General features: G+C 42.7%; 1 protein-coding gene across 3 annotated transcripts in view; it reads left to right on the plus strand.

Annotated features, from left to right (window-relative positions):
- Positions 1–253: 253 nt before the first annotated feature.
- Positions 254–12,629, plus strand: part of LOC139921255 (CAP-Gly domain-containing linker protein 4) — a 31,173-nt gene continuing 18,797 nt past the window's right edge. For 2 of the 3 annotated variants that reach the window (XM_071911451.2, XM_078289680.1), the window contains exons 1-7: positions 254–360; positions 3,647–3,805; positions 4,487–4,626; positions 5,208–5,301; positions 5,529–5,690; positions 6,500–6,618; positions 11,988–12,236. In XM_071911451.2, coding sequence (XP_071767552.2) covers positions 3,661–3,805; positions 4,487–4,626; positions 5,208–5,301; positions 5,529–5,690; positions 6,500–6,618; positions 11,988–12,236 — 909 coding nt within the window. In that variant the 5' untranslated portion in view covers positions 254–360; positions 3,647–3,660. Of the gene's footprint in view, positions 361–3,646; positions 3,806–4,486; positions 4,627–5,207; positions 5,302–5,528; positions 5,691–6,499; positions 6,619–11,987; positions 12,237–12,629 lie in introns of those variants that run through there. The other variant, XM_078289681.1, reaches the window with a different exon arrangement.

A 12,629-nucleotide genomic window follows, 5' to 3' on the forward strand; every position in this document is an offset into this window, starting at 1 on the left:
AGGCTATGTGTGAATTATTTAGCTTGAACATATTCTTTTGATCAAGGCTATTTTGTCTGAAAAAATATATCAATTATGTTTTATATTATTATGTAATACTATACATTCTCAAGCTTCATTTTTTACCAGGTGTTTATACTGGGTGTCTCTTAGTATAGTATAAGTACTTTTATTTTGAAGGCCAGAAATGTACGTTGCACAATGCTTGTATTTTGAAATCGAAATCCTAAACCTGGAAGTGATTTATGTAGCAAAATAAACCTGCAGTTAGCTTGACGGATATTAAATCTGCTACGAGCTTTCTAGGCATTTTCCTCATGTCATGACTCCAAGCATTTTGAAACGAGCTGCAAGGTCGAGGTAATCTATTTTTTTGTGTAACTAGTTATCTTTGCCAGGATATTTATTTCTATTCCCAATTAAAAAACTGCATCTTGAGCGACTGGAAGGCTTGGCCCAATATTGGTGCTAGCTGCCTCTGAGGAGCTAACGTGTGTTAACGTTAAAGGGAGAAGGCAGTTTTATCTTTCTAGGCAACTTTTTCACGTGACATTAGTACAAAACCAATGGGTGTTAACTGTCCATTGTAACCAGGCTTCAACTACAAAAATGAATGCGTTTTAGTGTAGTCAGCCGGCTAGCTGTCACTAACTAGCTCGCCCCGGTATTTAACGTTAGCTAGTCGGCTAACTGTTTAACGTTAGCTAGCGTTAAACAAATAACAGTTATGTTAACACAGCTGACTTGATTGGCTCATCAAATTGACAGCTCGTAGATCAGATAAACTGTAGCTTCACCAGTGTGTGTATGCTAGAAACATGGAGAAAGGGAGGGAGTGGTCACTGTTGAGTACTTTCAGATCTCATGTCTCTAATTTAGTAAGATATTTGCATTTTAGCTGCACACCAGCAACATAGTGTAGTGCGCAACACTGCATAATATAAATGCACATCTATGAAAAACTATCTGAAACAAAACAAAGATCTAATGTCTGTTTCTAAAGTTTGTGCAGTTCTAGTCGTTTGTGGTGCAATGTTCCTGTAGTTCTAAGAGTATAAGTTTTGGGGATACCACCCACTTCACATATGTTGTTGTTAAGGTTCAGGTTCAGTCAAGTTTGTGAACATGAACAACTCTCCCCAAATGCTAAAACAGAGGACTCCACAGGCCTTGAATTGCATCATTAGCAATGACAGAGAAATTAGCTTAATTTTATGGCACTGATTTTAGTTTGTATCCTGATAATGAACCGTGATCCCCAGGGAATCTTTGTGGACACTGTCAAAATCATATGAACAATGTTGTTGTAATGATGTTGTGTTCCACATTTTACTGTAGATTCACATGAGATGCAGACAAAACAGATAGTCAGCTTTTCTGGGAAAAGTAATGACGCAACTATGAGACTTTCCAAAATGTGTTGTTTCCACATAAAAATATGACACATGATTATATTGTGTCTTCATTAGTTGTGAGGATGGGTGAATGGGTGCGGGATGACATGGGTCACACAACCGAGGAGGGGCTTATTGAGAAACTAGGCCATTGTCCCAAGTCACACTGCAAAGTCCTAATCCTTGGAAAGCCGGTCAGTTATCTCAGAGAGGCCTGTGAACCAAGTTGTTTCCCATCTCATCCCTCTCAGCAGGGGGTATAGAGCTTCAAGCACACTAACATAGAATCAAACAAGTAGTCAGACACATGTAGAGAGGTCATGATTGGTCTTTGCCTTACTGAAACCCCATTATACTGGCGTGTTCTTTTTGTGATACTCTGTTGACCCCCAAAGGTGAAATTAGTCTTTTCTCTTGCCCCCCTCCACATGGAGGTCGGAGGTCAGGCTCAGCTACAGAACAGGAGCCCTGGAACTGGTAGGGATTCAGTGTTTTGTTCTAGGACAACTAAAGCAGGGCGGATGCTTGCTTTGGCGGGGAGCTGAACACAGGCCTTCCGCTTGAAGGACAGTCCTCCTAATCACAACACCACCCTGCTGCCCCTTTTACGCAATGTTTGTTTGCACTGTCACCCTACAGCCACATTCTCCGCATTGTGAGTCTTATTATGGTTGACTAGCCAGATGAGGTGGCAGTGGGGGTCAAGAGTGCACACGCCTGGAAAGTGAGAGTGACATTCCAGCCGGGCAGAGTCAGAGAAGTGAGAATACCATGCCTTGAGAGTTTGCAGGCTGTAAATAGCCACTGAACCTGGGAGCCAAGAGATCAACAGGGCATAATCAGAGAGAGGGGGTGTGTTATTGGAGATTGAGGAGGGCCAGCCTCTGCGCTTGGCAGTTATTTTGGGACGTTGCCTGGTCAGACGCTCCGTCGGACCCAGTTTGTGTCTCCTGTGATTGATTTTAGCTTAGCTGGACTGGGAGGCTCTCATGGAGATCAACAGGGAAGAGGATAAAGGAGAAGATGACAGTGAGTGTTGGTTAGACGGGCAGATTTTAGGCTCGGTGTTGACTTTGCAGGCTTAGGCCTGTGTGTTTGCTTCTAGTTCAACCTCTTTCTTTTTCTTTGCCTCTTTCCCTGTCTCTCTGTCTCTTTCTTTTCCTAGTGCAAGATCACTGTTTGATGAGTAGTCTAGTAGTCTAGCACATGCTTCACCACAATGGCCTATCCTTGTTTTAAAGTCTTCGTTAGGAAAGCTAAAGCCCTTACCCAAGCTCTATTTTTATGACCGTTAAAATTTCCTGACTCCAGTTCTGATTTCCTCAGTCTCTCATGCGTTGGCCTATATCTCAAAGGCAATTGTCCTCTGCTTGCTTTGAAAACTTGGGTGTGTCTCTTTCTTAACTATTTGTGAAAATCCCCTTTTGTAACCAAAAAGGTGCATGGGCATGCTAAGTGATAGGGCTACAGTTGTAGCTAGGCTGTTTAAAATGCTCACAGCTTTTCCCTGCGCATTTACAACAGCATGCTTATGGATCATGCCCTGGCACCTCTCATGGTACCAGCCACGTGTCTACCATGCTGTACATGGTGGCCACATTATACCTCAATATGTACCCCACTCTGCTGTTACGGTGGGAATTGCCAGAGAGCTCACAATACAGTATTATCGCAACATGCCATAATATGATAATATTGCACTTCTTAATGTCCTGTGACACTTAAAGTACTGCAATTTGATACTGTGATATATTGCAGAATCCATTTCTCTTTAATTTGATTGCAGTAAAAAGCTGAAATAATATCACTTAATCAATAAAATGTCAAAATCAATGTGTACTTACGAGGAAAAAGCCATGAGTCAATTAGGCTTTTTTCCACTCTGAACAATATCATTTGAGTGAGCAACTTTTTAAAAGATCTTTCATTGAATGCCTTGAAATGTGAATATGAATATCGCAGTAATGGGTACTGATACAATATTGAGTGGACAGGTATTGTGATATTTCACTGATATTTTTGCTTACACTTGCACTGCTGTGAATTTTAATCAGATGTGACTGTGTTCAGTGGCATAGGCCCACTTTAGAAGAGTACCTGAGCTCACCACTTTGTCGGGGCAGTGCCAGATTACCTGAAAGCTTTAAATTAGGTTACGTCTCATCATAAAACAGTGGCACTCTTACTGCTTTGTCAAGATTAGACCTAGTTTTGCTCTCAGAATAGGACTTCTAATACTGTTCCTTCCTCAGGCCCTGAGGGGGAGATGACTAAGGAGGATGTTTCAGAGCCTGTTGAGGGGGACGCTGTCCTCGGCTGCCACAGTAGGCTCTCTAACCACCAACACAGCCATGGCCTGGAGAGGCCCGTCATCCACCAGGTGGCCTCAGCACCCATGCCCAGTGACTGTGGTGAGGATACACACACACACACACACACACACACAGTATGCAAACGAGGAGATGTATGACATGTCAGGCTGGTTAACATCTAAAGCTGGGGAGTCACTACACAACTGAACAGGCTGTGAAAAGATTGGACATCATAGACTTAGTGACTGTGTCCCCAGCTGAAGGTGCTCTTCCTTTGTACGGGAAATGCATCTGGTGGTGGTGGTGTGTGCCCACAGTTGCCACAAGCAGTTGGGGAAGGAGTGCTGATGTACAGAGGACTCTTAAAATACATAAGTCAGTAAAAGAAATGCACAAAGTTTGAGGTTGGTAGAATTGCAAGCATTGGGATTCACTGTGAGAGGCAGAGCCCATTTGTTTTCAGCCTCAGTCGGGTTTTCGAATGCTTTATTTGGTTCACGGCATGCCGTCCATTGTCACATCTGATTTCATTCGCTGCTGTACACCGCAAGCACAGCAAGGAGATTACCCAAGATAAGTAATTTGAATGAATCGATTGAGCAGTCTGTTGCAGAACGTTAATGTATGTCTGTGCTGCAGAGTTTCACACATGCTGTCTTCACATGCACATACAGGTGAAAAAAAAGTGCGCAAGGCTTTAGATTCCTGGTTCTACTAACCAGACTGAATTACATTATAGTCAACATGCATTTGTGTTGTTGTCCCTCCCTCCACCACCAGAGTTCTCCTTCTTTGACCCCAGTGAGCCCCAGTGCAGGGAGGTTCTTCTGGATCCCAGCACCACCATACCGGAGCTGTTCGCCGTCCTGAGGCAGTGGGTGCCCCAGGTCCAGAAGAACATTGACCTCATCGGCAACGAGGTAACACCATCCAGCTTATTCTGCACTCCTTGTAGTCTGATAGTTTAAGTGGCCTTAGTGTTAAGGCAGAATGTTCTTTCTTTGTACTCGTTTGATGACTCATTGACTTGTTCCCAAATAAATGGAAAAATATTACAGAAATAATATTTCATCATTTGTAACAACTGAAAAATACTAACGGAGCCGCCCCCACAGAATACTTACCTTTAGAAAACAAAGGCCTGGTTTTTGGTTGTGTCTGCAGGCCCCCCCACCCTCCACCCCCAGTTATACAAAGTAGCTGCATTGCAGTAAATTGTGCAGTGAAGCACTTGTCTCAAGGGTAAAAGCAGCCGATTATTTCTCTCACACTCTCACTTAATAAGTGCTACCCTTGAGAAATAAATGCCCCGTTTCTCTGTCAGTTTGTACGACAATCCTTGTCTAAACCTTAAGTTGAGTAGAGTTATGATAGGCCCAGCTTGCCTGTCATTCATCAGATCAGTGCCCCCGAGTTTCACTTTATAGCCTATTATGTAATATTGCTGCACAGTGACAGCGCTGGTCTTTTGCTGCACATTGCATATCTTGTCATTACACAGATCCTGAAAAGGGGCTGTGGTGTGAATGATCGAGACGGCCTGACAGATATGAGCCTCCTGCACTACTGCTGCAAGGCCGGGGCCCCAGGCATCGGTTAGTATTGACAAGGATGTTGAATAATTACACTCAGCAGGATTGTAAAAATGTACACACATCTACCATATCTCGCTGCAAATTAGTTTATCTTACTACTCTGTCCACTGAACAAATATTCCTGTGTGAGTCGGTGAGCACTGTTATTCATCACCACTATTCCTCCACCACGACCTCCAGAACTGACACTCTCTACGTGTGTTCAACCCCCCTACCCCGTCTCTCAGGCGATGCAGAGACGGCAGCCAGCTTCGCCCGCCAACTCCTCGCCCTGGGCGCTGAACCCAACCTGCGCTCACGCTGGACCAACATGAGGGCCCTGCACTACGCCGCCTACTTCGACGTACCCCAGCTTATCAGGGTGGTGTTGCAGGCCTCCCAGCCTGGAGGTGAGGACAGAGCTGAGGCCAGAGGAGAGCGAGGGAGAGGGGAAAGTAACCCCGGATAGCCAGCAAGGGGCAAACATTTCTATTTTAAAAACCAACTGCAGTGAAGATTAAGCCCCCAGTACTTATTTTTTCCTGTGCGGAACATATACAGCCAATGTTGTTGCAGTTTGCATTGACACGGACAGTGGCAGCAGGAGTTCAAACTGCAGATTGATTGCATTTTTTTTGATTACCGCTTACAACTTAGAGAAGTTGTAGGAGGCTATGTGGGACATTGTAAGCTAGTTGGAGGAGACTTGAGGGTGTAGTTAAGATGAGTGGTCAGCTGGAATTAGGGGGTAGAAAGGGCTTAAGAATGAGGACATTTTGTGGAGTGACAAATTATTTTCATCTTTGCCATCATGCATGGTGTCCTGTGAGTTATCAGGATTCCTAGAGGGTTTGAGTGACTTGTTCTTACCATAAGACTGAAGTCAGGTGTACTGCAGTTAGGGCTGCCGATGTCACAAATATGATAATCCCAATTATTTTTCTAGATATTGTGATCACAGTTATTAATCATGATTATTCATGTTGACGATTTGAGAAACAAGGTTATTTTACTGTACTTTTTGCATCTTATATCAGTATCTTGCCTTTTTCAACTACAATGGGTTTTCTTAGTGAGATGAGATGATTCAATATTGCTGATATTCCAATATTCTAGTGCACATTTGAAAGTAAAGAGTTTAGAGTTGGGAGGCTGTGTAATTTTTTATTTAATCCGTCAACAGTGTATGACACCATCTCTCTTCCTTGGCCTTTGTCAGAGGTAGATGCCACCTGCAGTGACTTTGACTTTGGCACGGCCCTGCACATCGCCGCGTCCAACCTGTGCACGTCAGCTGCCAAATGTCTCCTGGAGCTGGGAGCCAACCCTGCTTTTAGAGTATGTTACATTTTTCTCATACACACACACACACACACACACACACACACACACACACACACACACACAGGCAGATGCACTAGCTGTTTGACTTGTCATCCCAGTCAGCTCCAGGCTTGACAAAGTGAAGTAAAGTCAGTCGTAAAACCGCACAAAAACAATATTAAATTTCATTCCATGCTCTGACTTACTCGCAGGTTTATATTCTACTGGATTTTATTTGTCAAGTCAGTCAGTCAGCAAGTCCAAAGCGTGTATTACAAATTGCCAGTCGAGCCTCTACTTCAGGCAAAGTAGAATGAATTAATATCCACAGTTCAGGTCCATGACGCCTCCACAGTTTTTGCACTCCCTCTGGACTTGTGGACAACCATTACACCAGACATAATTATAACCGTAAGCCGGGAGGACAAAAGAACTTGATGGACCAGCCATTTTTATGGTGGTAGTTGCTTCTATGGTACAGTGGTTATGCAATAGATATAGAAAATGGGCCTGGCTAAAGAAACAGCAGGAACAGATTAAATTGTGAATGAGTAATGTAATGAATTGGTGAGTTTGTGCAACATGACAGACTCTGCAAGGTCAAAGCATGCAGACATAAACACACGCACTGTAGCTTCCTCAGATAGTTTCATCTACTGAGCATTTGAGCAGCATTGTCACTACTGCAATGCACACTCCCACTCTTCAACTCATAAAATTCCCTCTTTGTTTCCTCTTTGTCAGAGACACGTCATGAACTGAGCTGTGATTGCCATTTCATGGGATCTATAACCATTTCACATATTTCCTCTGTTCAATAGTTGTTCTACAAAAGTGCAGTCAAAAATAGTCATCCTGTTCATTTCACTCAACCATTTCAAAATATTTAGGATTTAAACAGTTTCAAAACACATCTATGGTGCACACACACACACTTGCGTACGGTTATCTAGTTTTCCTTCCCAAGGCCCTTACCGTACAACTGCAAAACAGTGCAACTAGCGTGACACAAAGACTTCATTGAGCCGACAGACATGAAGCTATCACACATGCCTACACCAGCCTAGTGCAGTATTTTGTAGACCTCCCTCAGTCAACCATTTCCCCCTCGGGCATTTTCTTTCTAAATTAACTGTGCTAATTTATCTTCTTAAGTCATTTTCCATCCCCATGGAGCATCAGGGAGAGGAAATGCAACACCCAGAGGTCATTAACAATCTGAGTTATGTCACTAAGTTTGAATTTTAATTGTTGATATTATTTACTCCTTTAAAGCCATAGTGCCATAGCAACAACTGCTGCCATAGCTGCTTTGGCATGGAAAGTGCTGTAGGAGAGATGGAGACAGTAAGTCAGTGGCTCTCTGGTTTCACGATGCAGAAAAAACAATTTCTAGCATGGAAATGGTCCTCTGTGCATACATACAGCCTAAAATTGTCAACAACTCTCATACCCTCATGTATTACTCAATCACTCAATCAGATTTATTGAGGAAATTCTCAAGTGCCAGACATTGGCAGTGTGGGGGCTACTTGCATGAGAATGTCATTGCCATTTATTCGATGCAGATAACTGCTTGCCCCCCCCAAAAAAAAAAACTAATAAAAATAACAAATGATATTATCAACCTTATAAAGTAGCAAATTCCCTTGTCTGTATTGGCCCACAAACCTCTCCAATCAGTCATTCAGTCTACTATACTCCACTAAAATTGGCAATTTCACTCCCACATCTTTCCCACTATTAAATTTACAAAGCCTTTCCTGTGTAATGTAATCTTGGCTCATTTATTTACTGCATTACAAATTAAATGGGCATGAGATGAAATTACATCGATTTGACTGAGACCTTTGCAAAAGTAGCCCACACGCTCAGTTAAAAAAATACAAAGGATTGCAATCTTCCAGTTACACTCTCAGGTCTCGCTTTTATGCCATTTCAGATATTCAGTATGTTTTTTTTTCTGTTTGCGCATCACATTTCCCAATTTGGCGTTTTCCGAGTCAGTTGGCAGATAACACTATAAAATGGCATTTGTTTGGAATACAAATTCCCCAGACATGCCTTGAATAGCCCTATCACTTGGACATTTCTGAGTGTTCACTCATTTGCAGCCATCTGAAGCCTTGGTGGAGAGGTTTGTTGGACAGCCCTAATTCAAGATTGACATTTACCTTGAATTGAAGGATATACAGCAGAATCCCAGTAGGTGATAATATGCTGTCAAGACGTGCAGCATTGGTGACTATATAGTTTGTCAGATAGGCTGTTGTTTTTCTTCTGATGATACATTTTATCTACACTTGAAAGAAGTTGCATGTCTTTGAAGTGACATGGGCTCATGAAATGTGCCATTTTTTTATTTGCTCTGAATAAAAGGGTTGCCTGCATTGAAGCTATTTGTTAACAGAAAAGCTGCCTGTTCTCTGCATGCACTAATTTCCCCACTGGAGGTCGCCAAAGCACTATGCACCATAATCTGATCATTCCCCAGCTCAAAGATGAGTGCAGAGGGAGTGCTTGCCCTACGTTTTAATGCTCTCAATGCATTGGTGTGTGCAAGAATGCAAAGCTCCAAGAACATGTCAGCATTCGTAGATGTGAACATGAATCACCATCTTCTTAACCCTTTATTTAGAGATTTATTGGTCTGAAAAATTGATATTTGTTCGTCATCTTACCGAACAAACACTAAATCACTGTTGAGGAGAGATTATTTTCTGTCTACTTTGTCTTTTGAGGTTTATCGACTCTTGGCTGCTACCATCAGCCCTGGAGATATAGGCGACCTGTTTCTAGCAGTTTTGTTATCGCTCTGTCAGCGATCATCTGAGAATATTTGCTCCCCCTCATCAAATCTGTATTGGCACCAACCATGAGTCAGCCAGTCAGAAATAAGCAAGTAGGTTTTGCTGGCTCACAGAGTCATGACTGTTCAGTCAACTTGACAGGTTGCTGTATATGGGATTGTGAGTTAAATTTACCATTTTGACCTCTTATTATTCTTGTCATAATCCTGTTCATGATTTATGGGGTCTTCTGTGTTCACTATCACCCAAAGAAACACATTGTAATATAGACGGTGCACAGACCACTCATATGGTTGACTGCAAGCTTGTATTAAATTATACATCGATGATATTGCTCAAGAGAGCAACACTGCGCACAATTCACAAAACACACAGTTACAGAAAGGCACAATCATTTTTAGGTTAAACATATCATGTTGGAGCATGTAAATCCACAGTGTTTCTGCAGCTCTGTAGACAAAGTGCTTTAGCGAAAAAGTACAGTACAGGGTGTTATGTGGTAATAGTGTTATCAAAGGGCATCCAGCATTGACATCCGCAACCTTGGTCAGCACTTCTTGATATCAGGTTGGGCCTTGCCAATCCATCATTTGGAAGCTTTCTTGGGTCGGCGTTTGTCCACTTGTGTCATGAGAGATTGGAATCGCGTGGCAATGCTTTTTCTTGGTTGGATTAGATTGGAAGTTGGATTTTTTCTTACGTTTTGTCACTACAAGCATATGCACTGATTTGTAATGTACTTGAATGCTCTACCTACAATATTGTGTCACTTGCATTTGAAAAATGCTGGAAGTTGGCAGAAGAGTTTAAAGCTAGCTACCACAGCCAAGAACTTCAGTTTGAAATCTCTCCTTGCCTTTTGAGTAAAGGTCACACTTGGAAGTGGTTTAATTTGATAATGGTCTTCCCAGTCCCTGCAGAGTTGCTGTACAACTAGGCCTAGATCCAGCGCTAGAAAGGCTGGATGAAGACAGGCAACCATACATTCCTTCGCAACTCAAATAGTGCATTAAAGTTGTATAATGATGGAAATCGGCTATTTGAACGAATGCCTCCTTTCTGAGAAGACAATTCGGTGCTTTTACCTGACTCCTTTCAACTAAACCTGACCACATAATTTACTGGCTTAATAGCTTTGACAACTCACCATATTTGCCATTAGTAGAAGCCTGCTCCAGTGGATTGTTTACTTGGTTGATCCACTTTCATGTTTGATAGCACATCAGTTGACACAGGGCTATCCAGTTATTAAAGCTATGGACAATCATATCTCCAATTCACGTCTTGCAGTAACACTGTCAGTTGTTTGGGTTGTTACTTCTGTTACAGACACAGAATGTATGACTGTGATGTAGTTGGCACAAACATTTCTTTGGCTGGAGTGTCTGACGGTTTTTTATTGGCTCTCACTGTAAAAATTGGTGTCATTGTGCTCCCTCACAGCACTAAAATGAAACACGTTGGAAGTGTCTAAAAGTTATTACTGGTCTGCTGAATGTCCTTTAACACCTATCTGAAGTAAAAGCAGATGGGTGACTCGGTTTGTAGTTGAATATTAGACGAAAAAGGAAAATTGCACAATTTCCATGCTGCAAGGTGTCAAAGTTTCCTGTAAATGAGTTATGTCGTGATGAAGAGCTAGAGGCAATGGAAATGTGTCCTAACCTCCCACACATTCCTCCCACAGCTGTTAAATGCATGTTTGGTCACTTGAGGGTCTTGCAATGTAGCATGAATTACCATTACATTAACTAATGCTAACCGTCGACAATGGAATGCACTGACAAGCTTGAGTCATCAAGAAATGGTTATGGGGCTTTTACCATACAGGAAATTAACATTGAATTTGAACCTTTTTCAGTCACGTCAAATATTGTATCACAAGATTACACACAAAGGCAGAAATGCACACCAATACAAATGCATCCATTCAAGTCAGTCGGCAAATTACAAGTAGTTTGTGCATTAGCTTAGTGTTACAACTTGTGAAAGACAGGCCTTGGCAATGGAAGGCAAGCTCCTTTTGATGTTTCATAAAGAACCACTCGTATTGCTGCTGGAGGGGATGGTGAGCATGAGTGTGCCCCAATTACTCCAGCGCAGTGCCGAATGAGCTCCCTTCGTCTGTCACGCCTCCGCAGCCATCTCCTCCTGCCTCCTGCCTCCCCTGACACTTCGGCTCGCTGACTCTGTCTCAACTCTCACTGACAGTAGTTTCTTTGAGCCACTTGACTAAACTCCCATGTTGTGCGCCTACTGATCAGCTGCTCTGAAATACACCGATGGGGGATTTTGTTCTGATAGCAGAGATGAGATTAAAAATTCTGTTAAGCCATGCATTCTTGTTTCACAAATGATAGCACTGAACTTTTTTGTTAAAGCAACAAAACTCAAATTTTTACTTTTTGATGTCCTAGCAGTCTTATCATCTTGCTTGATACATGATTTGATATTTATCAGTATTGATATTTTATATTGCATTTTATTTGACACTGACATTTGAAAACCAAATTCACTCTTTCCTCATCAATTTAGCTTTGCTCCTCTGTGCTTTTTCCCTGTCTCTCCCTACAGAATGAAAAAGGGCAGTGCCCAGCAGACGTAGTGCCTGACCCCCTTGACATGCCCTTGGAGATGGCAGACGCAGCCGTCGTGGCCAAAGAGCTCCGGACTCTCCTGAGAGAGGCTCTGCCCAGGCCCAGCTCCCCCCTGCCCCTCACCCTGTCAGCTCACTCCCCCCCTGCTCTCTCAGATAAGGCCCGGACACAGCTCGCCACTATGGGAATCCGACTGGGCGACCGCGTGGTGATTGCTGGCCAGAAGGTGAGTCCATCATAAAGAGCAAGGGGGATTAATAGCATCTTCATTAATCCTTCATTTGTAGCATTTCCATTTTGCGTAAAGCTGCACTAGGCAAGCTTTCTTTTTTAAAAATACGCCTGTCTTAGCAGCCTAAATCACAAAGTGGGGCTGCAGTAGAGAAGAGCTTCCCATTCCCCCTAATTGAGACCCTGTAGATTCGCCCAAATTAAATTCTGGTGTTGGGTATGTACACCTCTCCTCTCCTCTACAGAAAATAAGTTGCATTTTCAGGTAGGCCTATTCTACATCAAGCAAATAATCACAGTGGCAAAGTCTACAGCAGCAATTGTTGCAGTCTACTGACAGTGACAATGTGCAATTCACCTCTATAGGAATGCACATAAATACATTTTA

The sequence above is a fragment of the Centroberyx gerrardi genome, chromosome 17 (assembly GCF_048128805.1).
Source record: "Centroberyx gerrardi isolate f3 chromosome 17, fCenGer3.hap1.cur.20231027, whole genome shotgun sequence".
Lineage (NCBI taxonomy): Eukaryota > Metazoa > Chordata > Actinopteri > Beryciformes > Berycidae > Centroberyx > Centroberyx gerrardi.